The sequence below is a fragment of the Pristiophorus japonicus genome, chromosome 8 (assembly GCF_044704955.1).
Source record: "Pristiophorus japonicus isolate sPriJap1 chromosome 8, sPriJap1.hap1, whole genome shotgun sequence".
NCBI classification, from domain to species: domain Eukaryota; kingdom Metazoa; phylum Chordata; class Chondrichthyes; family Pristiophoridae; genus Pristiophorus; species Pristiophorus japonicus.
The window spans coordinates 35,974,148-36,001,839 of NC_091984.1; the positions used below are offsets into that span (position 1 = coordinate 35,974,148).

At 46.3% G+C, this 27,692-nt stretch overlaps 1 protein-coding gene across 1 annotated transcript in view; it reads left to right on the plus strand.

Moving 5' to 3' along the window:
• Positions 1 to 27,692, plus strand: part of cfap57 (cilia and flagella associated protein 57) — a 172,553-nt gene that overhangs the window by 86,719 nt on the left and 58,142 nt on the right. Inside the window, exons 12-16 of the mRNA XM_070886035.1 lie at positions 10,743 to 10,898; positions 11,376 to 11,469; positions 16,199 to 16,389; positions 16,563 to 16,736; positions 17,136 to 17,294. Coding sequence (XP_070742136.1) covers positions 10,743 to 10,898; positions 11,376 to 11,469; positions 16,199 to 16,389; positions 16,563 to 16,736; positions 17,136 to 17,294 — 774 coding nt within the window. The remainder of the gene's footprint in view (positions 1 to 10,742; positions 10,899 to 11,375; positions 11,470 to 16,198; positions 16,390 to 16,562; positions 16,737 to 17,135; positions 17,295 to 27,692) is intronic.

Below are 27,692 nucleotides of genomic sequence, written 5' to 3' on the forward strand. Positions count from 1 at the left end.
CCAGAAACACTTTATGCTCCAACAAGCTGCTTGTATCGTATGACCCATGTAAAAGACTTGTGCTAGCATGTGATGTGTCGTCGTACGGAGTCGGGTGTGTATTACAACAAGCTAACATTGCGGGGAAGTTGCAACCTGTCGCCTATGCCTCCAGGAGCTTGTCTAAGGCTGAGTGGGCCAACAGCATGATTGATAAAGAGGCATTAGCGTGTGTGTTCGGGGTAAAGAAAATGCATCAGTACCTGTTTGGCCTCAAATTTGAGCTGGAAACCTATCACAAGCCCCTCATATCCCTGTTCGCTGAAAACAAGGGGATAAATACTAATGCCTCAGCCCACAAAGATAGGCACTCACGCTATTAGCGTATAACTATACCACCCGCCACAGGCTAGGCACCGAAACTGTGCAAATGCTCTCAGTCGGCTACCATTGCCCACCACGGGGGTGGAAATGGCGCAGTCTGCAAACTTGTTGATGGTGGCGCAGCCCGCAGACTTGTTGGTGGTCATGGAAGCATTTGAAAATGATAAATCACCTGTCACGGCCCGCCAGATTAGGACTTGGACCAGCCAAGATCCTCTGCTGTCCCTAGTAAAAAAACTGTGTACTGCATGGGAGCTGCCCAGCATCCCCATTGAAATTCAAGAGCTAATCAAGCCGCTCCAGTGGCGAAAGGATGAGCTGTCCATTCAGGCAGACTGCTTGTTGTGGGGTAACCGCGTAGTGCTACTCAAAAAGGGCAGGGAGACGTTCATCTCGGATCTCCACCCGGGTATAATAATGGTGAAAGCGATAGCCAGATCCCACGTGTGGTGGCCCGGTATCAACTCTGACTTAGAGTCCTGTGTACGGCAATGCAGCGTGTGTGCTCAGTTGAGCAACACGCCCAAAGAGGCACCACTAAGTTTGTGGTCCTGGCCCTCCAGACCATGGTCAAGGATCCATGTCGAGTATGCGGGCCCGTTTCTCGGTAAAATGTTCCTGGCGGTGGTGGATGCTTTTTCAAAATGGATTGAATGTGAAATAATGTCGGGAAGCACCGCCACAGCCACCATTGAAAGCCTGAGGGACATGTTTGCCACCCACGGCCTGCCTGACATATTGGTCAGTGACAACGGGCCATGTTTCACCAGTGCCGAATTTAAAAAATTCATGACCCACAATGGGATCAAACATGTCACCTCGGTCCCGTTTAAACCTGCCTCCAATGGGCAGGCAGAGCGGGCAGTACAAACGATCAAACAAAGCCTTAAACAAGTCACAGAAGGCTCACTCCAAACCCGCCTGTCCCGAGTACTGCTCAGCTACCGCACGAGACCCCACTCGCTCACAGGGGTGCCCCCGGCTGAGCTACTCATGAAAAGGACACTTCAAACCAGACTCTCGCTGGTTCACCCCAACCTGCATGATCAGGTAGAGAGCAGGCGGCAGCAACAAAATGTAAACTATGGTCGCGCCACTGTGTCACGGGAAATTCATCTGAATGACCCTGTGTATGTGCTAAACTATGGACATGGTCCCAAGTGGATCGCGGGCACAGTGATAGCTAAAGTAGGGAGTAGGGTGTTTGTAGTCAAACTAGACAATGGACAAATTTGCAGAAAGCACCTGGACCAAATGAGGCTGCAGGTCACAGACTGCCCTGAGCAACCCACAGCAGACACCACCTATTTCGAGCCCACAACACACACCCAAAGGATCAACGACATCACCCCAGACCAGCAAATTGAACCCATCACGCCTAACAGCCCAGCAAGGCCAGGCTCACCCAGCAGCCCTGAAGGGCCAACAACACACCAGCCCAGCGAGGGCACAGCCAACACACCAGAACAGACATTTGTACTGAGGCGGTCCACCAGGGAAAGAAAGGCTCCCGACCGCCTCACCTTTATAAATAGCTTTCACTTTGACTTTGGGGGGGAGTGATGTTGTGTATCTGTAAAGCATGCACTCCCATGTTCCGCCAACAGGGAGCGCATCACCTGAAGTCCAAAGGGATCCCAGCATCCCTTGGGAGCACTGTATATAAGCCAGCCCCTAAGGCCTGTTCCTGACTCTGGAGTGCCGTAATAAAGACTGAGGTCAATGTTACTTTAACCTCCCTGTGTGCAATCTCATCTGTGTTAGGAACACAATAGCTGCTAAGTTTATTATCACTTTTTTTTTGGTTTAGGTTTTGCAACTATATTCCAGAACCATCACTTTTTGTGTCATTTCTGATTGGTCATTTAAAAGATAAATTACATTGGGCCGGAATTTGCGGTCAGCAGCTGGCCCCGAAGTAAGCTTCGCACAAAGATCTTCGCAAAATGAGCAAAGATCTGTGTCGAAGTTCGGGTTGTCTAAGCAGCCAATCAAAATGCAGAATTCTCACAGACAGGAATCAAGGAAGTGAGTCAGCTCTTAAAATTCTAACTTTTTAAAAATATTCGAGAGAACAAATTAAAAATTGTTGCTCTCACATGAGAAAAAGGCAAACCTGAAATAAAGATGAACAAACTTTATGAAAAAAATTGATCATTTTTTTCAAAAAGTTTTTAATTTTAGTTTTTATTAAAATGGATAAATTTGACGCTGCACAAAATTAAAATGAGTTTCTCAGGGCCATAAACTTTGTTTAGCAGTCAACACGCTGTGAAAACCCCAGTTATACCTAATCACTTTGGGTCTTTTAGTGGAGAATTTAACAACGTCATTACTGCAGACGATTCAAAGAGGCCAAAATTGCCCCTTATTATAAGGCCCGTGGCCACCTGAAAGCGGTGGCCACTGGTCGGTGCGGAATGGCCGTTGAGTCTCCACCGAGGAGCCGCCATTTTAAAAATTGCCCTTCCTCAGGTTTGGAGCAGTGTCGGGGACCGCTCCACCCATTTTCCCACCGCGGCAGCGTGCGCACGCCGACCCCTTACCAACCAGCAGCGACCCCTTCCCGAAATTGCCCTGCGGGAAATTGCCCCTTTCCCGGAATTGCACCGCCGGAGCAGCACCACCGCCAGTCTCTACCACTGACAGCTTTTGCTGTCGTTACACTTTCTGTGGCTACCCTTAAAGGGGAGGTGGTGCTGCTGACGACGCCATATTATTTTTTTTTGTCGGCCGACTACCAGGTCGGGCCGACAATTATGGCCGTGGGTTTGGCTGGGCCCCCAACAGGCAGCCTGGCATCCCCTCTTGGGTGCCAGGCCGCTGGCCCAGCCGAAATCCTCCCTGGTGGCCCAGTGTTTGCCACTAAAGTGGCTGCAGAGTTCGCAGCGGCCCTCCCCTTTAACTGATGAGGAGGGATGTTGTGATGCGCCAGCGCGATTATGTCATCAGCACTGCGCTGATGACTTCAAGCGTCGGCTACTCCAACCCACCCCCACCTCTATCCTGCTAATGACGGCAACTCCGCCCGCCCCCACTTCCACCCTGATGATGAGGCCACTTCCACCCCGCTCCAAAAACAAGCACGGCGTTGAATTTCTCCGGTTTGGCTGCCCCATGCATTGGGATGGACGGAACACTTCGAAAACGGTAGATATGACCCGATTTGCGTGGTGGGCAATTTCGGCCACAAAGTTTTTATCAGTTTCCCTGATTTGAGAGATTTTACTGATTACTGGCTCTACGAACACACGTACATATGAAAAATGACGGACAGCTAAAGACCATCTGGTCCATCAAGCCTTTCCCACATAATTGCGATACCCTGTATATCACAACATATACACTCCACCCCACAAAAAACCATGTGATCTTCTGGGAGAGGCAAAAATTCAGATTAAAAATCCCAGGCCAATTTGAGGGAAAAAAATCTGGGAAATTCCTCTCCGACCCATCTAGGCGATCGAAACTAGTCCAGGAGATCACTCTGGCCATTAAATTCCCTGCAGTACCGACCTTCTGTAAGAGGTCATCTCCGCCGCAGCCAGAAAAACTCTAGCTTTTTCTTGAAGGAATTCTCTGAGTTTGCATCCACCACATGATAGGGCAGCTTGTTCCAGAAATCTACTATTCTCTGTGAAAAGAACAACCTCCTGACATCTAACCTAGATCTAGCTTTATGCAACTTAACTTTGTGCCCCCTGGTCCTGCCTAACCTAGTTAATTGAAATAAACTGTCAGCTGCAACACTGTCTATTCCCTTCATTATCTTATGAACCTCAATCAGATTCGCCCCTAAGTCTACACTGTTCTAAGGTAAAGAGTCCCAACTCTTTTAACCTATCTTGATAACTAAGATGCTTTAGACTTGGAATTACTCTAGTGGCCCTCTTCTGCACCCTTTCCAGAGCCTCAATATCACCCACCATGTGAGGAGACTAAAACTGGACACAGTATTCCAAGTGCGACCTGACTAAGGTCTTGTACAAGCACAAAACAGTACGTATCGTCTTATACTCAATTGTCCTGTGGATACACCCCAACACCCCATTTGCTCTAGCTATCGCTGCACGGCATTGCTCGTGAACCTTCAAGGATGTATGCACTGGAATGCCCAAATCTCTTTCTATCTCCACCATCTTTAATGCCTTTTCCTGGAGGGTGTATGAATGTTGAGCATTTGCCGTGCCCACATGCATAACACTGCACTTATCTAAGTTCTACATCATTTTCCAGTCTTGAGTCCAGTCTCCCAACACATTAAGATCTGTCTGAATCATACGAGACTCTTCTACAGTTCGAGCACTCGCACAGATCTTGGTATCATCTGCAAATTTTCAAATTGTGCCGCCAACCCCTGGATCCAGATCATTGATAAAAATAGTAAAACGCAACGATCCCAACACTGATCCCTGCAGACACCACTGGTGACCAGTCTCCAAACAGATCCAAATCCATCTATAACTACTCTTTGCCTGTGTCCTGTCAACCAGTTCTGAATCCAGGTCAATATATTTCCACTAATACCAGTGGCTCCGATCTTATAGAGAAGCCTCTTATGCGGTGCCTTGTCAAAAACTTTTTGGAAATCTAAATAAACAATATCTACTGGGCTTTCCTCATCTACCAACGTTGTAACTTTAAAAAAAAATACAATTAGATTTGTGAGACATGACCTCTTTTTTATGAAGCCGTGTTGGGTGTCCCTAATATGTCCCTGCCTATCCAAATATTCATATATTGCATCCTTTATGATTCTTTCAAGCCTCTTGCCTATTACTGATGTTAAACTGATGGGTCTCTAGTTACCTGGGTCTGCCTTGTCACCTTTTTTTAAAACGGGGACTATATTAGCCTCCTTCCAATCTGTCGGAACCATTCTAGAGTGCAATGAGCTATTAAAAATACAGGCCAGGGGCTCGCACCGCACATGTCTCATCTCCCGGAGGACCCTCGGGTGGATATCATTCGGCTCTGTCGCTCTATCTATTTTTAAGTTCTTAATTCTTTCTAAAACAATTTACTTATCTATGTTGATGTTACTGATAAAACTAGCATTATTAAATTCTAATATTTGAGCATCATCTTCAAGGGTGAATACTGATGCAAAGTACTCATTTAATATTTCCTCCATACTCAGTGAGTCATTTGTAACCTGTCCTTGAACACCCTTCAGTGGCCCAATACAGTCTTCGATAGTTCTCTGACTCTTTACCTAACTAAAACTCTGTAGAATAATGTTGGGAGGCAGGGCACAGTGTAACCTGTGAAGGAGTAGTGAATGACAGACCACAACTTCAGGATTTCCGCATTGGGCTGATTTCCAGCTCATCCTCCATTCTGCACAGAGAGGAGAGTGAGAGAGCGAGAGAGAAGAAGTGCAAGCAATGTGAAAAGTAAATTAAAAGGAGAGAGAGAATAAAGGGGGAAGGGAAAAGGGATAATAAAACATAAAAGAGGCTGAAAAGAGGAAGTGAAATAAGGTAAAATGGAGATAGATGGAAAGAAATAATGGTCAAAAAGAGAAGGAAAGATTTTAAAATAAGAACTATCTATATCAATAAGTCTGTCTCCTCATCTAGGCTGGCATTCTTGGCGTCATTGTGTGGGTCCTGCCTCTCCCATTTTATTCATGTACTCTATTATATTTTTAAATATTGATCTGTAATCACCATGGGAGATCAAAAGCATACTAATTAAATGTGTACTAATTGAATCTTCATACACAAAGAGGGACTTCTGTCATCCTACTGAGAAAAATACCAACACTCTCCTGGCTGGCTTCCCATCTTTTACCCTCTATAAACTTCAGCGCATCCAAAATTCTGCTGCACGTATCCTTTGCTGCACTGTCCTATATAGGAACATAGGAACAGGACTAGGCCATTTAGCCCCTCGAGCCTATTGGCTGATCTGTGACTTAACTCCATACACCCGTCTTTGCCCCCATCCCTTAATACCTTTTGGTTAAAAAAGATCTATGTCTCAGATTTAAAATTAACAATTGATCTCGCATCAATTGCCGTTTGCGAAAGAGAGTTCCAAATTTCTACCACCCTTTGCGTGTAGAATTGTTCCCTAATTTCATAACATAAGAACATAAGAATTAGGAACAGGAGTGGGCCATCTAGCCCCTCGAGCCTGCTCCGCCATTCAATAAGATCATGGCTGATCTAGCCTTGGACTCAGCTCCACTTACCCGCCCGCTCCCCGTAACCCTTAATTCCCTTATTGGTTAAAAATCTATCTATCTGTGACTTGAATACATTCAATGAGCTAGCCTCAACTGCTTCCTTGGGCAGAGAATTCCACAGATTCACAACCCTCTGGGAGAAGAAATTCCTTCTCAACTCAGTTTTAAATTGGCTCCCCCGTATTTTGAGGCTGTGCCCCCTAGTTCTAGTCTCCCCTACCAGTGGAAACAACCTCTCTGCCTCTATCTTGTCTATCCCTTTCATGATTTTAAATGTTTCTATAAGATCACCCCTCATCCTTCTGAACTCCAACAAGTAAAGACCCAGTCTACTCAATCTATCATCATAAGGTAACCTCCTCATCTCCGGAATCAGCCTAGTGAATCGTCTCTGTACCCCCTCCAAAGCCAGTATATCCTTCCTTAAGTAAGGTGATCAAAACTGCACGCAGTACTCCAGGTGCGGCCTTACCAATACCCTATACAGTTGCAGCAGGACCTCCCTGCTTTTGTACTCCATCCCTCTCGCAATGAAGGCCAACATTTCATTCGCCTTCCTGATTACCTGCTGCACCTGCAAACTAACATTTTCGGATTCATGCACAAGGACCCCCAGGTCCCTCTGCACCTCAGCATGTTGTAATTTCTCCCCATTCAAATAATATTCCCTTTACTGTTTTTTTTCCCCAAGGTGGATGACCTCACACTTTCCGACATTGTATTCCATCTGCCAAACCTTCGCCCATTCGCTTAACCTATCCAAATCTCTTTGCAGCCTCTCTGTGTCCTCTACACAACCCGCTTTCCCACTAATCTTAGTGTCATCTGCAAATTTTGTTGCACTACACTCTGTCCCCTCTTCCAGGTCATCTTTGTATATTGTAAACAGTTGTGGTCCCAGCACCGATCCCTGTGGCACACCACTAACCACCGATTTCCAACCCGAAAAGGACCTATTTATCCCGATTCTCTGCTTTCTGTTAGCCAGCCAATTCTCGATCCATGCTAATACATCTCCTCTGACTCCGCGTACCTCTATCTTCTGCAGTAACCTTTTGTGTGGCACCTTATCGAATGCCTTTTGGAAATCTAAATACACCACATCCATCGGTACACCTCTATCCACCATGCTCGTGATATCCGCAAAGAATTCCAGTGAATTAGTTAAACATGATTTCTCCTTCATGAATCCATGCTGCGTCTACTTGATTGCACTATTCCTATCTAGATGTCCCGCTATTTCTTCCTTAATGATAATTTCAAGCATTTTCCCCACTACAGATGTTAAACTAACCAGCCTATAGTTACCTGCCTTTTGTCTGCCCCCTTTTTTAAACAGAGGCGTTACATTAGCTGCTTTCCAATCCACTGGTACCTCCCCAGAGTCCAGAGAATTTTGGTAGATTATAACGAATGCATCTGCTATAACTTCCGCCATCTCTTTTAATACCCTGGGATGCATTTCATCAGGACCAGGGGACTTGTCTACCTTGAGTCCCATTAGCCTGTCCAGCACTACCCCCCTAGTGATAGTGATTGTCTCAAGGTCCTCCCTTCCCACATTCCTGTGACCAGTAATTTTTGGCATGGTTTTTGTGTCTTCCACTGTGAAGACCGAAGCAAAATAATTGTTTAAGGTCTCAGCCATTTCCACATTTCCCATTATTAAATCCCCCTTCTCATCTTCTAAGGGACCAACATTTACTTTAGTCACTCTTTTCCGTTTTATATATCTGTAAAAGCTTTTTCTATCTGTTTTTATGTTTTGCGCAAGTTTACCTTCGTAATCTATCTTTCCTTTCTTTATTGCTTTTTTAGTCATTCTTTGCTGTTGTTTAAAATGTTCCCAATCTTCTAGTTTCCCACTAACCTTGGCCACCTTATTGGTCTTTAATTTGATACTCTCCTTTATTTCCTTGGTTATCCACGGCTGGTTATCCCTTCTCTTAACGCCCTTCTTTTTCACTGGAATATATTTTTGTTGCGCACTATGAAAGAGCTCCTTAAAAGTCCTCCACTGTTCCTCAATTGTGCCACCGTTTAGTCTGTGTTTCCAGTCTACTTTAGCTATCTCCGCCCTCAAGCCACTGTAGTCCCCTTTGTTTAAACATAGTACGCTCGTTTCTGACACAACTTCCTCACCCTCAATCTGTATTACAAATTCAACCATACTGTGATCACTCATTCCGAGAGGATCTTTTACTCGGAGATCGTTTATTTTTCCTGTCTCATTACACAGGACCAGATCTAAGATAGCTTGCTCCCTTGTAGGTTCTGTTACATACTGTTCTAAGAAACAATCCCGTATGCATTCTATGAATTCCTCCTCCAGGCTACCCCGTGCGATTTGAGTTGACCAATCAATATGTAGGTTAAAATCCCCCATGACTACTGCCGTTCCTTTTTCACATGCCTCCATTATTCCCTTGATTATTGCCCGCTCCACCGTGAAGTTATTATTTGGGGGCCTATAAACTACGCCCACCAGTGACTTTTTCCCCTTACTATCTCTAATCTCCACCCACAATGATTCAACATTTTGTTCATTAGAGCCAATATCATCTCTCACAACTGCCCTGATATCATCCTTTATTCACTCCTGAAAGGCCTGGTTCTAACTTTTAGGCTATGTGCCCCAGTCCTAGACTCCCCAACCAGCAGAAATAGTTTATCTCTATCAACTCTATCAGTTCCCCTTAATATCTTGAAAACTTTGATCAAATCACCCTTAAACCTTTTTAATTGCAGGGAACACAGCCCTAGTTTGTGTAATCTCTCCTCGTAAATTAACTCTTGGAGTTAAGGTATAATTCTGGAAAATCTACGCTCCGTTCCCTCCAAGGCCCTCCTCAGGGCTCAATTTTTCCCAAAGCATTTTTTTGCCGTATTTGAAGAATTACACCCGATTTTTGGGGTCCAAATACGCCAAAAAGAAAGTGTTGTAAGATTCCCCATTGGATCTTTTCATTTTGGCATGGCCTAGTTTTGGGGGTGGAGCTTTGATCTGCGCCAAAACGATCTGGCTGCCATGGTAACCAGGGACACAATTCGAGCTGAGGCTGCAAAGTGAAGCATACAGCCACCTCCCAACACATTAAAAGAATTGTAAAAATTAATAGCACCAACTTGTCCGGTGTTCTCTTTCTCTCTCTCTTTCTCTCTCTCTTTCTCTCTCTCTGTCTCTCTCTCTGTCTCTCTCCCTCTCTCTCACTCTCTCTCTCTCTTTCTCTCTCACTCTCTCTCTCCGGACTGTGTGTGTGAACCGAGGACCGAGAATGGGACCAGACTGTGTGTGTGAACCGGACCGGGGACCGAGAATGGGACCGGACAGCCTTCAGGTGGGGTTGGAGGTAAGTTGCTGCTATATGTTTTTCAATTCTTTCAGTGTGTCCGGGCATCTGCTGCGCCGCTTTTCTTAACTCTAGGGAAGGTTTTTCAGGACAGGCCACATACACTGGCATAATCAGAACTGGAGTAACTGTCAGCTGGCCAAACTTCCCTAAATGGCCAGACATGGCATAGGTGGCTGATTACGCCCCTTTCGCTGAAAAAAAAACTGAGTTAAAAAATTCGTAACTAACTGAGTTACGCTGGTGCAAATTGATTGGGGAAACTGGGGATTTTTAAGTTAGGTCAGAAAAAGCAGCCTGCTCCAAAAAAAACTGTGCAAATACTGGGGAAAATTGAGGCCTTAAGATGTGGTGCCCAGAACTGAACACAGTACTCGAGGTGTGGTCTGACTAGGATTTTGTATAGCTGTAGCATAAGTTTTACCCCATCATTTGACCATCACCTCTGACCTCACTGACTGAACCCAAAAAACTTAGATTTAAAATTTTTATCCTCATGTTTAAATCCCTACATGGTCTCTCTCACCTCACCCTAACACCACCACTCCCTCCCTGCAATTTGCTGCGAATTGGGGATTTTCTTTCTACTTTGAAGATGCTAAATCCATGCAAGTGTTGTTGAAAAACCATCTATAGCACAAATAATTCAGTTTATAAATTTATCATACAGACCAGGAAAGCTCCAGGTTCAATACCAAGTCTCTGTTTTCAGGAGACAAGGTGCAAGAAGAGAACATTTGGGAGAATGTTTGTATTACTGAATAAGGATGGTGTTAATGTTACAATTCGTGATTAAGGTTAAATTGATGGTAGAAAATGATTTCATCTTTCGACAGAATCAACTGGCGCTGGAGTTAAAAACTCGGGTCGAGGAACTGAAGATGGAGAATGAATACCAACTCAGAGTGAAAGACATGAATTACAATGACAAAATCAAAGAGTTAACTGAGAAATTTATTCAGGAAATGGAATCTCTGAAAACTAAGAACCAGGTAGGTAACAAGAGCAGGCACTAATATATTGCCCTGAGCATGTGGGCACAACATAAACACATTTCCCTTTTAACTTGTATCTTGTCGACTTTGGGGGAATACATGGAACATGTTGGGATTAATACTAAATATGAATATGAAGAAATTAATGCCGCGACAAAGTAAATTGGAAAAAGTTATGCATCACAAGAGACTGTTATAGATGACTTAAATTATTTTACCTTTACTTTGGATGGGAGGATGGAACCACCTTTTTTAACACAAACAAAATGGAGAAGGTTTCTTTGGATGAGATAATATTGATTCAAAGATAAATTCAGTTGATAAGGGTCATACTTTTCCAGTTCATCGCACTATTCCAACACAATACAAAAAAGAATGCAATCTGCCACCTTGCATTAAGTAAAATCTGAGATACATTACTGGTGCTTATTGAACCCAACTCTCAAACTAATCAAATATTGTGTTCTGCTATAGGTTTTAAAGACTGACAAAGACAAGGTTGAGCTAAAACATAAAGAGAATGTAACAATCATCCTGGATAAACATTCCAAAGAATTCGAGGATTTAGGTAAATTGCATGCCATGTTGGTTCTTGTCTTGTGGCCTGTAACTCAGAACAGACAGCTACTTCAGTCAACAGAAAGTGGCAGATAAATGCTTCAGATTGTTATAAAAAATTGGCTCCCTAAGTCGATTAAATTAATTATTTGATATACTGCTAAGAAACTAGTCCAAACTCAATAACAGTGAAGCAACTTGGCAATGTAGTAGCAGTATTCCTATGTGTCCTCTTCTACCATTAATCATCCTTCACGCACAAAGTCCACAGTATCTTGCCAGCAGAGGGCATTCACAGCCTCTCATTTCCACCAATCAGCGGAACATCTTTTTCTGACAGGCAGACATCTTGCTTTCACGGGTCAGTCTGCAGACATCCTCTACTGGTAGTCAGTACTCTGACTTCCTCTCACCAGTCAGGGTATCTTGCCATCAGAGGTTGTTCAGACCCTCATGAGAGTGTTCAAGATGTGAGCGCCCTCTGCTGACAGGCAGTCATTTCATTCTTGGTTGTCAGCATATATGTGCTCACAAGTAAAAAGAAAATATATTTTTAAAAATGCTGAAAATAGGAAGCAGGCCCAGAAGCATCTGTAAAGGTAAATGATACGTTAATATCTTGGTCAGGCCCTTCACCAGACTGGTCATAGAAACATAGCTAGAAACATAGAAAATAGGTGCAGAAGTAGGCCATTCGGACCTTCGAGCCTGCACCGCCATTCAATGAGTTCATGGCTTAACATGCAACTTCAGTACCCCATTCCTGCTTTCTCGCCATACCCCTTAATCCCCCTAGTAGTAAGGACTACATCTAACTCCTTTTTGAATATATTTAGTAAATTGGCCTCAACAACTTTCTGTGGTAGAGAATTCCACAGGTTCACCACTCTCTGGGTGAAGAAGTTTCTCCTCATCTCAGTCCTAAATGGCTTACCCCTTATCCTTATACTGTGACCCCTGGTTCTGGACTTCCCCAACATTGGGAACATTCTTCCTGCATCTAACCTGTCTAAACCCATCAGAATTTTAAACGTTTCTGTGAGATCCCCTCTCATTCTTCTGAACTCCAGTGAATACAAGTTGATCCAGTCTTTCTTGATAGGTCAGTCCCGCCATCCCGGGAATCAGTCTGGTGAACCTTCGCTGCACTCCCTCAATAGCAAGAATGTCCTTCCTCAAGTTAGGAGACCAGAACTGTACACAATACTCCAGGTGTGGCCTCACCAAGACCCTGTACAACTGCAGTAAGATGTCCCTGCTCCTATACTCAAATCCCCTAGCTATGAAGGCCAACATACCATTTACGCCTTCACCGCCTGCTGTACCTGCATGTCAACTTTCAATGACTGATGAACCATGACACCCAGGTCTCGTTGCACCTCCCCCTTTCCTAATCTGCCACCATTCAGATAGTATTCTGCCTTCATGTTTTTGCCCCCAAAGTGGATAACCTCACATTATACTGCATCTGCCATGCATTGGCCCACTCACCTAACGTGTTCAAGTCACCCTGCAGCCTTTTAGCGTCCTCCTCACAGCTCACACCGCCACCCAGTTTAGTGTCATGTGCAAACTTGGAGATATTACACTCAATTCCTTCATTTAAATCATTAATATATATTGTAAAGAGCTGGGGTCCCAGTACTGAGCCCTGCGGCACTCCACTAGTCACTGCCTGCTATTCTGAAAAGGACCCGTTTATCCCGACTCTCTGCTTCCTGTCTACCAACCAGTTCTCTATCCACGTCAGTATATTACCCCCAATACCATGTGCTTTGATTTTACACACCGATCACTTGTGTGGGACCTTGTCAAAAGCCTTTTGAAAGTCCAAATACACCACATCCACTGGCTCTCCCTTGTCCACCCTACTAGTTACATCCTCAAAGAATTCCAGAAGATTTGTCAAGCATGATTTCCCTTTCATAAATCCATGCTGACTTGGACCTATCCTGTCACTGCTTTCCAAATGCGCTGCTATTTCATTTTTAATAATTGATTCCAACATTTTCCCCACTATTGATGCCAGGCTAACCGGTCTATAATTACCCGTTTTCTCTCTCCCTCCTTTTTTAAACAGTGGTGTTTCATTAGCTACCCTCCAGTCCATAGGAACTGACCCAGAGTCGATAGATTGTTGGAAAATGATCACCAAAGCATTCAATATTTCTATGGCCATGTCCTTAATGGCAATGTACATATCTAACTTGTGGTATAGTACCTCTTATCCTCCCTTAATCTTTCCCTCCATATAAACTCCCCAACCCATATTCACGGCCACCCCCTTGACCTTGCCATCTCTCATGGCCTCGCTACTCCCATCATGTCAATCGCATACAAGGCCATCTCTGATCACTTCCTCGTATCGCTCTCCACCCATATCCCTCTTCCACCTCCACCCCCCAACCCTACCTCCTGTGTCCACCCCTGGAAAAAACTCTCCCCAACCCTCTTATAACTGCACTTATGAACTCCCAACTGTCCGGCCTTTGGCCCTCCATTCACCATTATATTTCTGCAGCTACCAATCTGCTTAACCACATCATCACCACCACCTTTGATGCCCTAGTCCCTATTAAAACAATTACTCTCGCTCACCCTGGTAGTTCCCCCTGGTACAGCCCTCATCTTCACTCCCTTAAGTCCAAGGGACGCAGACTTGAATGGATATGGCCGACAACTGGTTTAGCCATTCCCCGCCACATCTGGCTGGACCACATAAAGCATCATTGGGTCCTGCTCTCGTCTGCAAAATTGCTCACAATTCCCGAATCATTCTGGTATGCAAAGATAAATCCCGGCTTCTATTCTCCACTGCTAACCGTCTTCTTAAACCCCTCTCCCCTGCCTCCACTCTCACCTCCAACAATGTGTGAGAAGCTCATGGACTTCTTTGTCTCTAAGATTGAGACCATCTGTTCAGCTGCGTCTGCCAGTTCCCTTCCTTCCCCTAGCCCACTGGGCCAAGCTTCCTCTAAGGATCCCCCCTGCCCTTGCCCTGACCTCACATCTTTCTCCAGTTTCTCTCCGATCTCTCTTCATGACCTTTCCAAGCTCATCTTGTCCATGAGACCCACTTCCTGTTCCCTTGATCCTATTCCCACCAAACTGCTGACACCCAACTTCCATTTCCAGCTCCCATGCAAGCTGACATTGTTAATGGTTCTCTCTCCTCAGGTACTGCCCCCATCTCCCTAAAATCTGCCGTCATCACCCCTCTCCTCTTGAAGAAAAAACAACCCTTGACCCCTCCCTCTTTGCAAACTACTTCCCCATCTCCAACCTCCCTTTCCTTTCCAAAGTCCTTGAACATGCCTCCCAAATCTATGCCCATCTTTCCCGCAACTCCATGTTTGAATCCCTCGAATCAGGTTTGCGTCCCTGCCACAATAGTGAAACGGCTCTCGTCAAAGTCACAAATTACATCCTTTGTGACTGTGACAAAGGTAAACTATCCCTCCTCATCCTTCTTGACTTGTCTGCAGCCTTTGACACGGTTGACCACTCCATCCTTCTCCAACGCCTCTCCACCATCGTCCAGCTGGGTTGGACTGCAATCGCCTGGTTCTATTCTTATCTATCTAATCATAGCCAGAGAATCACCTGCAGTGGCTTCTCTTCCCGCCCCCACAACGTCACCTCTGGTGTCCCCCCAAGGATCTATCCTTGGCCATCTCCTATTTCTCATCTACATGTTGCCCCTTGGCGGCATCATCCGAAAATACAGCGTCAGTTTCCACATGTACGCTGATGACACCCACCTCAACCTCACCACCGCTTCTCTCGACCCCTCGATGATCTCTAAATTGTCAGACTGCTTGTCCGACATCCAGTTCTGGATGAGCAGAAATTTTCTCCAATTAAATATCGGGAAGACCGAAGCCATTGTTTTCGGTCCCCGCCACAAACTCCATTCCCGAGCCACTGACTCCATCCCTCTCCCCAACATCTGTTTGAGGCTTAACCACACTGTTCGCAACCTTGGTGTCATATTTGACCCTGAAATGAACTTCCAACCAGATATCCACAGCATAACTAAGACCGCCTATTTCATAACATCACCCGACTCTGCCCTTGCCTCAGCTCATCCACTGCTGAAACCCTCATCCATGCCTTTGTTATCTCTAGACTTTACTATTCCAATGCTTTCCTGGCTGGCCTCCCATATTCTACCCTACTTCAACTTGAGGTGATCTAAAACTCGCTGCCCGCATCCTAACTTGCACCAAGTCCTGCTCACCCATCATCTCTGTGCTCGCTGACCTCCGTTGGCTCCCGGTTAAGCAATGCCTCAATTTCAAAATTGTCATCCTTGTCTCCAAATTCCTCCATGGGCTCGCCCCTCCATATATCTGTAACCTCCTTCAGCCCCACAACCCCCCAAGGTATCTGCGCTCCTGTAATTCTGCCCTCTTGAGCATTCCTGATTATAATCGCTCAACCATTGGTGGCTGTGCCTTCTGTTGCTTAGGTCCTAAGCTCTGGAATTCCCTGCCTAAACCGCTCCACTTTGATCAAGCTTTTGGTCGCCTGCCCTAATTTCTCCCTATGTGGCTTGGTGTCAAATTTATTGTCTCATAATATTCCTGTGAAGCGCCTTGGGATGTTTTACTACATTAAAGGTGCTATATAAATACAAGTTATTGTTGTTGTTATAAGGGTTGGAATTAACTTCTCATTATGTGCTACATAACATATACATATTTTAAATTTACTTCCACATGTACTTCTACTTTCAGAAACCATGAACAATCAGAAACTGATGTTGGAATATGATAAGTACCAGGAGTTGCAGCTCAAATCCCAGCGAATGCAGGAAGATTATGAGAGACAGCTGAATGAGCTGGATGAGAGTAAGAGCCAGGCATTAGAGGAGCTGACTGAGTACTATGAGACCAAACTCCAGGAGAAGGGTACACTTATTGAACAGGTAAGGCAGAAGAAGCCCATGGATGAGGAACTAATGGGACAATTATTGCCATGGGTTAAATATCCTCTCTCAAAAGGTGACTTACTACTCGCAAAGATTACTGAGTTTAATACTGTTTTGTGCTTTTGCTTTGTTCGCTTCATTGTATTGATGATTTTCTTTTAATACCTCAGTTGCAGGAAGAGTCCAGGCAACAGATTAAAGAGTCTGATGAAACAAAGAAACAAATAGAAGAGGATGCTGACCGTGAAATTCAGGACATTAAAATCAAATATGAACGGAATCTGAGAGATGAGAAAGAGGAAAACCTCCGGTTGAAGGGAGAAACAGGAATCATGAGAAAAAAGGTATAAAAAGGGCAGAAAATAACTGGTGGGCTTGTTATTTTTAACAATTTTTTTAATTCTTCAAATTAAATGGGTTAGTAGGCGGAATTTCAGCTTCACCCTCATGAAGTAGGAGGCTGAAAATCCAGGCCTGAGTGTCAGCAGGCTCTTTGAATATGGGGAGCATCAACCCAAGCCTAATCCTGTTCGCACCTGACATACCGTAGATCCTCTTTGCCTTATCTAGCACAATGATAGTACTCTTCCCCAAAAAGATGCAAAGCCTTTTTTGAAAATTGTTTTGAAATATTACCTTAATCATTCCTCCCTTCTCACAACTTCCAATCTATGTTTGTTTCTGTCTGAGAAAGATTTAGTGTCTCCTCTCATCTTTTTCTCCCTCATTTCTCTCCTTCTCAGTTTACCACTTTGCAGAAAGAAATTGAAGACAAACAGCAGGCGATTGAGAAACTGAAGGCAGAACACGAGAAGTTACATGGAGTCATCAGATCTCTGGAGAAAGACATTCAAGGACTGAAGAAAGAAATCATAGAACGAGATGAAACTATCCAGGACAAGGTGAGGCAGCTAGGAGGCAGCGAGCAAGAGAAAATTAAACTAATGGGTGGGGGTGGGGGTGAGGGAGATAAGCCAGTGGTAATTTCAGAGACATAGGGGGAAATTTTAACATGGATGAGTGGGCTTGAGTGGGTGCGGATGGGGGGTTAAATGGGTAAAAAAATCTAAATGTGTCGGGAAAGCTTTTATAGGTATGTAAAAAGGAAAAGATTAGCGAAAGTAAATGTGGGTCCCTTACAGACTTAGACAAGAGAAACTATAACGGGGAATAAGGAAATGGCAGAGAAATTAAACAAATACTTTGGGGCCAAAATTCAGGCCCACCAGAAATCTGGCGCACCTACGATTTTTTACCTGTTTTTACCACCGGGTGCGATGAGGCGGGCTTCCGATCGATTCTCTCCACGGCGAAGCGCTGGTGACATAATTGCGCGTGTGCGTCACCACGTCTCTCCCCTCATTTCAAGGGGAAAGAAGCAGCCAAGAGGGGGTACCAGGCTGCCTGTTGGCGGCCCGGTCGAACCCGGGGCAATAATTGTCCAGCCGATCGGGAAGTTGGCCGGCAAAAACACACATGGCGGCCACGGTTGTGCGCTGTCCCCTTGAAGGACCGTCGTGTTGCCATGTCGTACACACAAAAAATAAGGTTCCCCGACAGAAAAAGCTGTCAGGGGCACCGCACAGCGGATCGTTGATTTTTGGAGGTAAATTTCGGGCGGATTGCGATGTAGGTGTGGGACAGCGGCAGTGCGCGTTTTGATGACGTGCTTGCAGCAGCAGCGGGGTGGAAGTGGGGACAGGCTGAAAAATCCCTGAGGTGAATTTGGGCCGTGGCGGTAACGAGTCTTATCGGGACCCTGAATTTCGGCCCCTTTGTGTCTGTCTTCACGGAAGAAGACACGAAAAACCTCCCAGAAATAGTGGAGTGTCAGGGGTCTAGCGAGAATGAGGAACTGAAAGAAATTAGTATTAATAAAAAAATAGTACTGGAGAAGTCAATGGGACTGTGAAAGCTGATAAATCTCCTGGACCTGTTGGCCTACATCCTAGGGTTTTGGAAAAGGTGGCTATAGAGATAGTGGATGCATTGGTTGTCATATTCCAAAATTCCATAGATTCTAGAATGATTTCCGCAGATTGGAAGATAGCTAATGTAACCCCGTTTTTTAAAAAAGGAGGGAGAGAGAAAATGGGGAACGACAGACCAGATAGCCTGACATCAGTAGTAGAGAAAATGCTAGAATCTATTATTAAGGACATGGTAACAGGGCACTTAGAAAAGAATAATAGGCTTAGGCAGAGTCAACATGGATTTATCATGTTTGACAAATCTGTTAGAATTTTTTGAGGTTGTAACTAGTAGAATAGATAAGAGGGGAACCAATGGATCTGGTGTATTTGGATTTTTAGAAGGCATTCGATAAGGTGCCACTCTCGAGGTTATTGAACAAAATTAGGACTCATGGGATTGGGGGTAATATACTAGTATGGATTGAGGATTGGTTAATGGACAGAAAACAGAGAGTAGGAATAAATGGGCCATTTTCAAGTTGGCAGGCGATAACTAGTGGGGTGCCGCCAAGGATCAGTGCTTGGGCCTCAGCTATTCACAATCTATATCAATGATTTGGATGAGAGGACCAAATGTAATATATCCAAGTTTGCTGATGATACAAAGCTAGGTGGGAATGTAAATTGTGAAGAGGATACAAAGAGACTTGAAGGGGATATAAACAAGCTAAGTGAGTGGGCAAGAACATGGCAAATGGAATATAGGGCCCAAATTTCCACACGATTAAAAACGGGCGTCCCTCCGAGCTGGGCGCCCGTTTTTCGCGCCTAAAACGGCGCCTAAAAAAAGCCTCACGATTCTGGAGTGTTCTGCAGCTCCTTGTCTGCCTGGCGCGGCGCCCAGGGGGGCGGAGCCTACACTCGCGCCGATTTTGTAAGTGGGAGGGGACGGGTACTATTTAAATTTGTTTTTTTCCTGCCGGCAACGCTGCGCGTGCGCGTTGGAGCGTTCGCGCATGCTCAGTGTGAAAAAAACATTGGCACTCGGCCATTTTTGTAGTTCTTTGTAGCTGTTTAATTTTTGAACATTTTTTAATAAAAGCACATTGCCATCAGCACATTAGCACTTGCAGCCTTCTCACTGTCTCCTCCCCCCCTCCCCCGCGGGAAGAACGGGCACCTCCTCCCCCCACCGCGGGAAGAACGGGCGCCTCCCCTTCCCCCCCCCCACTGCGGGAAGAACGGGCGCCTCCTCCCCCCCCCTCGCGGGAAGAACGGGCGCCTCCTACCCCCCCCCGCGGGAAGAACGGGCACCTCCCCCCCCCCCCGCGGGAAAGAATGGGCGCCTCCTCTCCCCCCCCCCGCGGGAAGAACGGGCGCCTGCCCCCCCCCCCGCGGGAAAGAACGGGCGCCTCCCCCCCACCCCGCGGGAAAGAACGGGCGCCTCCTCTCCCCTCCCTTCCCCCCCCCCCCCCCCCGCGGGCAGAACGGGCACCTCCCCTCCCCCCACCGCAGGAAGAACGGGCGCCTCCTACCCCCCCCCCGCGGGAAGAACGGGCGCTCCCCCCCCCCCGCGGGAAAGAACGGGCGCCTCCTCTCCTCCCCCCCCCCCCCCACGGGCAGAACGGGCGCCTTCCCCGCCCCCCCCCCCCCCCCCCCCCGCGGGAAGAACGGGCGCCTCAGGCTGACTGCAGCATTCTCCGTGCCTGAAGCACTTTCACACAGGTAGAAGATGGTTTATTTAATCTTTTCTTTGCTTATAAATGTTTATTCAGGTTGGATTTATTTGTATAATATTTGTAGAAGTATAAATAAGGATTTATTGTAGAATTTAATGAGTTCCCTTCCCCCCCCCCCCCACCCCCCCACCTCGTTCTGGACGCCTAATTTGTAACCTGCGCCTGATTTTTTAATGTGTAGAACAGGTTTTTTCAGTTCTACAAAAATCTTCACTTGCTCCATTGTAACTTAGTTTGGAGTACGTTTTCACTGTGGAAACTTTGAAATCAGGCGTCAGTGGCCGGACACGCCCCCTTTTGAAGAAAAAATTCTGTTCCAAAGTAGAACTGTTCTACCTGACTAGAACTGCAGAAAAAAAAATGTGGAGAATTGCGATTTCTAAGATAGTCCGTTCTCCACCAGTTGCTCCTAAAAATCAAGGCGCAAATCATGTGGAAACTTGGGCCCCTAATGTGGAGAAATGTGAAGTTATCCACTTTTGGAGGAAAAATAGAAAAGGAGAGTATTTTTTTAAATGGTGAGAGATTGGGAAATGTTGGTGTTCAGAGGGACCTGGGTGTCCTTGTACACGAATCACTAAACATTAACATGCAGGTACAACAAGCAATTAAAAAAGCAAATGGTAATTTGGCCTTTATTACAGGAGGATTTGAGTAGGAGTAAGGATGTCTTACTGCAATTATATAGGGCCCTGGTGAGACCACACCTGGAGTAAGGAGACCTGTGGGGTGGGAGGAAGAACTCCTGCTCCTCCTGGCCCACAAGGAGTGGTCCCCGAGGCTATCTTCGCCTCACTGCAGCTGCTGGGTTTCCCGAGTCCCTTGGGAGCGGGTTGGCATTTTAAATATGTTAATGAGGCGGGGAGGTACTTAAGGAAGGATATACTTGCCATTGAGGGAGTGCAACAAAGGTTCACCAGACTGATTCCTGGAATTGGGGCGGGGTGGGGGGGGCGCGGATTTTCCTATGAGGAGAGATTGAGTAGACTAAGCCTATATTCTCTAGAGTTTAGAAGATTGAGAGGTGATCTCATTGAAACATACAAAATTCTTACAGGGCTTGACAGGGTAGATGCAGGGAGGATATTTCCCCTGGCTGGGGAGTTAGTGTAAGGAGTCGGCCATTTAAGACTGAGATGAGGAGAAACCTCTTCACTCAGAGGGTGGTGAATCTCTGGAATTCTTACCCCAGAGGACTGTGGAAGTTCAGTTTTTGAGTATATTCAAGACAGAGATCGATACATTTTTGGATATTAAGGGAATCCAGGCATATGGGGATAGTGCAGGAAAGTGGAGTTGAGGTAGAAGATGAGCCATGATCTCATTGAATGGCAGAGCAGGCTCGAGGGGCCGAATGACCTATTCCTGCCCCTAATTCTTATGCTCTTATGTTTATGAAGCCGGCTGTAACCCGTCAACTTCCAGGCTTTACTGTGGAGGAACAAGGGGCGGGCAGCCAACCCGCTCCCAAGAAGCGGGTTGGCATTTTAAATATGTGAATGAGGCTAGAGGCCTCAGATTTAACCTGCTTTGCAGGTTTAACTGTTGCAGGCCGGATTTCCCAGGATTCGGGGAACCCGGCAGCTGCAGCAAGGTGAAGACAGCCTCGAGGAGCACTCCTTGTGGGCCAGGAGGAACAGGAGTTCCACCCCCCCAAGATCCCCCAACATCAGATGCTTCCCCCCTCTTCGGGATCAGACCCCCCCAAGTTCACCCACCATCAGGCCTACCTGGTCCTGCGGCCTCCTCCAGAGTGTTTCCCAATCGACTGGAAGCCAAGCCTGTCAATCAAGCTGACTTCTGGGGAGGGAACCTGTCAATGATGAAAGATGCACGCTGTGGAGTTAAATCTCATGTTATTATCATGTATTATCATGTTAATGCAAAAGAAAATGGAGAAATTAGACTGGTGATTAATTTTCCAACTTAAAAAAAACTATGCACATAACTGAGCCATAAAATAGAACACAAGAGGTAAATATGATTAACACTCCTACACTGCTGTGTATTTAAAAACACAATTCAATCGCTGAATAATTGACCCTGATAATATATTCTATGTTACCTAGCATAAAACAACTTGTTATCTTGTTCCCCTTGGTTTCAACATCCGAAGACATGCGGCAGATTCTACATGTATGATGAAAAGACCCAGCTCTATCTCCCCAACATCTATCTCGATCGCTCCACTGCCTTTGTGTCATCCAGTCCTGGATGAGCCGCAATTTCCTTCAGTTAAATAAAGTCATTGGGCTAGAACCTCCACTTTTTTTGCATGCTTAACGCCCACTTAACGCCCATTTTACCGCTCAAATGACGTATAACGTCCATATATTGTCCATTTTGGCACAAAATGGAAACTGGCAAGCATTTTTCAGAAACTTATCGCCGAGCGTTACTTTCCCTATGTGCTTAACGCCAGGAAAAAATATTACCGCCTGCACTTTTTTTTGGCGGAATCAGCAGAATGGGCGAATTCAACACCCATAATGTCGCCCGTTACTTTCTTTTTTTTGTCATAAAGAGCATATTTACCGAAACTAGCAGCCATGAGATCGCCCTGCGTCAATTTCACCACCTCGCACACATATCGTCCACAATATCACTCGCCCAAAAAACCGCCCAGAAAAAGTGGAACTAACCGGAACTAATCAAGTGTTATGGACGCCATGTTCTTGATCACATGTCGCGTCCTTTAAAAGGCTGCTGTACTTCAACCTCGGCGGAGTTCGGATGCACTCTGCAAGTCGTTGGAGTTGATGTGAACATCTGTAAAAACATCTTGACCATACTGTGACCAATTGGAATTGAAGAGGTGTCTTCGTCAGGACATTCCTTGTTTGTGACCAATCGGTGGAAAACAGAGCTACTGCAATGGGGCCTGTTGTTTCTCACCCTGTCTTGGTGACCAATTACATGCAGCAGACTCGACATCGCCGAAGGAACACTCCACTGCATTATGTGCCCAATGTAAGACGTGACAGACAGATGAGGAGGACCAGACGTTAGACCTCCCCGCAAGTACAAGGAGAAGAATTCTTAACTCGACTTGCCCGACACCACCTGCCTTCGGAGACTGCACTTCCACAAAGAGGTTATCACTGAGGTATGCCAGCTGATAAGGGCAGAACTGCAGCCTGCTAGCACTACCAGTATTGCACTGTCCAACGAGGTCAAAATCACCGCGGCACTGTCGTTCTACGCCTCGGGTTCTTTTCAAGCCACAGCTGGAGACATTTGCGGACTTTCTGAGCATGCCACACATCACTGCATTAGATAGGTCACTGAAACCCTGTACGCATGCAGGAGGGACTTGATCAGCTTCCCTATGACCAGGGAGGCACAGGGTGTGAGGGTTCTAGGATTCTCCAGAATTGAAAACTTTCCCAAAGTGCAGGGAGCAATAGATTGTACGCACATCGCGATACGGGCACCTTTTCAGGGTACTGAGGTTTTCAGGAACCGCAAGGGATTCCACTCCCTGAATGTCCAACTGGTTGTCGACCACCAGCAAATTATAATGGCAGTGAATGTTAAATTTCCGGGCAGCATCCATGATGCTCACATCCTGCGTGAGAGCACTGTATCTGACTTGTTTAACAATGAGCCACAAGGTCAATGCTGGATGCTTGGTGACAAAGGATATGGCCTCGCCACCTGCCTGATGACCCTCCTGCGTGACACCCACACCGAAGCTGAGAAGTGATGCAACGAGAGCCACAGAGCAACTTGCAATATCGTTGGAGAAAACCATTGGAGTGCTGAAGCAGCGCTTTAGATGCCTGGACCATTCAGGAGGCGAGCTCCAATACCACCCTGAGCAGGTAGCTAAATTTATGGTGGTGTGCCCCATGCTGCACAACTTGGCTATCAGGAGGGGACAAGAATTGCCTGATGAGTCTGACAGTCCACCTCACCAGAGAGAGGAAGAGGAGGACGAGGAAGCGGGCGCTGACATCGGCTCAGATAATCAAGCTGACGCTGAAGCCATGCCTCCATGGGCCCATGGTGGCATGATAGCTGCAAGAGCCTTACATCGGAACTCATCAATGATCATTTTGCCTGAAAGAATGTTGGTGTTATTTACAAGGCTGACACACTTCTGGGTGTGTAGGTTATACATCAATGGTGGGCATCACCTTGGTGACAGTTAAAGTCTAAGTTGTTTGAAGTTAAGTGTGATTATACCCTTTGATATAAAGGAATCACCAGCGTGTAATGGTGCAGCTATCTGAGCCAATGTGCTGCAAGGTTTGGTTAAAGAAAAAACATTTAAACCAAACATTAGTTTGAAATCATCAGTATTTATGTACATACCGACCCTTCCCCCCCTGCCCCCCCTCCCCCCACCCCTCCCCGCTTCTCCTCCCCACCTCTACCCCTTCCCCTTCCCCATCTGACTCCAAGCCGTCTGGCCGAGGAAATCCTCAGGCAATGCTTCATTGGCGGCGGGGGGGGGGGGGGGGGGGCTGACGGCCGAAGTGCTGCTTGGACGGATACAGGAGAGAACGGTCCCGAGGTGGGAACGTGCTCCGAGCCAGAAGCAAGATGTTGCTGCTGGCTCTGATGTGTGGTTGGCAATGGGGGTGCGGCACCTTGGGGTGCAGTGCGGTGCTCCGGGACCACTGGGAGCCCTCTGCCACCAGTGTTCCTGGCTACCAGCTCCAGGGTCTCCTCCATCCCTTCCATATTATATCTTATTTATTGGACAAAAACTCGGTGCATACTATGTTCTTGGTGCTTAGTAGGATTTTTACTACTGGTGAATCTCCGTCGTTCCTCCCACAACAGCCAGACAAGCACACACCACAGCCACACACGCTTTCAGTGCCTCTGAGCTCCCTCTCTCTCTGTCTCCTCTTCTGCGCATGTCATGTTGACCCTTGACCTCCTGAATCGCGGGAAGTGAGCGTTGCCATGCCATTGCTAAGGACGGCCATTCTTTACGGTCAAAAAAATGTAATGCTACCGCCCATTTGATATCACTTGCAGTAACGCCTATTTTCAAAAATGGAAACTAGGTATTTTGAGAATGGCCGAGAAGCCGGCGATCTGAAAACCCTTTTTTAACGCCCATTTTTGGTCGATAAACACAAAAGTGGAGATTCTAGCCCATTGTCTTCACCCAGACTATATACACCGTAGCTTTGCCATTAATTCCATCCCCTCCCCCGCCATTGTCTCGGGTTCAACCAGATTCTTTGCAACCTCAAATCCTGCTTGACCCAATGCTGAGCTTTCGATCCCATATCCCCTCCATCACAAAGACCACTCACTCCCACCTCCGTAACATCATCTGTCGCTGCCCCTGTCTCACCTTAGATGCTGCTGGAATCATCATCCATGCCGTTGTCACTTCCAGACTCAACTATTCCAATATTCTTGTAGCCATCCTCCCATCCTCCACCTTCCATAAATTTCAGCTCATCCGAAACTCATATACCAGTAAATGTTATAACAATATTGCACAGAGAGGAAAATAAAATGGTATATTGTGCTGGATTTGAGGAACTCCAAATTAGACAGTACCCCAATTTAAGCCAAAATCACTGAATAATGCTATAAACCCTTACTGAATAGCACTGCAGCCATATTAATGGAGGGCTCATCATCATCATAGGCAGTCCCTCGGAATCGAGGAAGACTTGCTTCCACTCCTGAAGTGAGTTCTTTGGTGGCTGAACAGTCCAATACAAGAGCCACAAACTCTGTCACAGGTGGGACAGATTGTCGTTGAGGGAAAGGGTGGGTGGGACTGGTTTTCTGCATGCTCTTTCTGCTGCCTGCGCTTGATTTCTGCATGCTCTCGGCGTTGAGACTCGAGGTGCTCAGCGCTCTCCTGGATGCACTTTCTCCACTTAGGGCGGTCTTTGGCCAGGGATTCGCAGGTGTAAGTGGGGATGTCGCACTTTATCAAGGATGCTTTGAGGGTGTCCTTGTAAAGTTTCAACTGCCCACCTTTGACTCATTTGCCGTGAAGGAGCTCCGCGTAGAGCACTTGCTTTGGGAGTCTCGTGTCTGGCATGCGAACTATGTGGCCTGCTCAGCGGAGCTGATCGAGTGCGGCCAGTGCTTCAATACTGGGGATGTTAGCCTAGATGAGGACACTGATGTGCCTGCACCGCCATTCAATAAGATTATGGCTGATTATTCCTTCAGTACCCCTTTCCTGCTTTCTCTCCATACCCTTGATCCCCTTAACCGTAAGAGCCATATCTAACTCCCTCTTGAATATATCCAATGAACTGGCATCAACAACTCTCTACGGTAGGGAATTCCACAGGTCAACAACTCTCTGAGTGAAGAAGTTTCTCCTCATCTCAGTCATAAATGGCCTACCCCTTATCCTAAGACTATGTCCCCTGGTTCTGTACTTCCCCAACATCGGAAACATTCTTCCCGCATCTAACCTGTCCAGTCCTGTCAGATTCTTATATGCTTCTATGAGATCCCCTCTCATCCATCTAAACGCCAGTGAATAAAGGCCCAGTTGATCCAGTCTCTCCTCATATGACAGCCCAGCCATCCCTGGAATCAGTCTGGTGAACCTTCGCTGCACTCCCGCAATAGCAAGAACGTCCTTCCTCAGATTGGGAGACCAAAACTGAACACAATATTCCAGGTGAGGCCTCACGAAGGCCCTGTACAACTGCAGCAAGACCTCCCTGCTCCTATATTCAAATCCCCTAGCTATGAAGGCCAACATACCATTTGCCTTCTTTACCGCCTGCTGTACCTGCGTGCCCACTTTCAGTGACTGATGAACCATGACACCCAGGTCCCGTTGCACCTCCCCTTTTTCTAGTCTGCCGCCATTCAGATAATATTCTGCCTTCGTGTTTTTACCCCAGAAATGGATAACCTCACATTTATCCACATTATACTGCATCTACCATGTATTTGCCCACTCACCTAATCTGCCCAAGTCACCCTGCAGCCTCTTAGCCTCCTCCTCACAGCTCACACCGCCACCCAGTTTAGTGTCATCCGCTAAATTGGAGCTAGTACACTCTATTCCTTCATCCAAATCGTAAATGTATATTGTAAAGAGCTGGGGTCCCAGCACTGAGCCCTGTGGCACCCCACTAGTAACTGCCTGCCATTCTGAAAAGGATCCGTTTATCCCGACTCTCTGTTCCTGTCTGCCAACCAGTTCTCTATCCATGTCAGTACATTACCCCCAATACCATGCGCTTTGATTCTGTACACCATTCTCTTGTGCAAAGTCCAAATACACCACATCCACTAGTTCTCCCTTGTCCACTCTGCAAGTTACATCCTCAAAAAATTCCAGAAGATTCGTCAAGCATGATTTCCCTTTCATAAATCCATGCTGACTTGGTCCAATCCTGTCACTGCTTTCCAAATGGGCTGCTATTTCATCCTTAATGATTGATTCCAACATTTTCCCCACTAATGATGTCAGGCTAACCGGTCTATAATTACCCGCTTTCTCTCTCCCTCCTTTTTTAAAAAGTGGCATTACATTAGCTACCCTCCAGTCCATAGGAACTGATCCAGAGTCGATAGATTGTTGGAAAATGATCACCAATGCATCCACTATTTCTAGGGCTACTTCCTTAAGTACTCTGGGATGCAGACCATCAGGACCCGGGGATTTATCGGCCTTTAATCCCATCAATTTCCC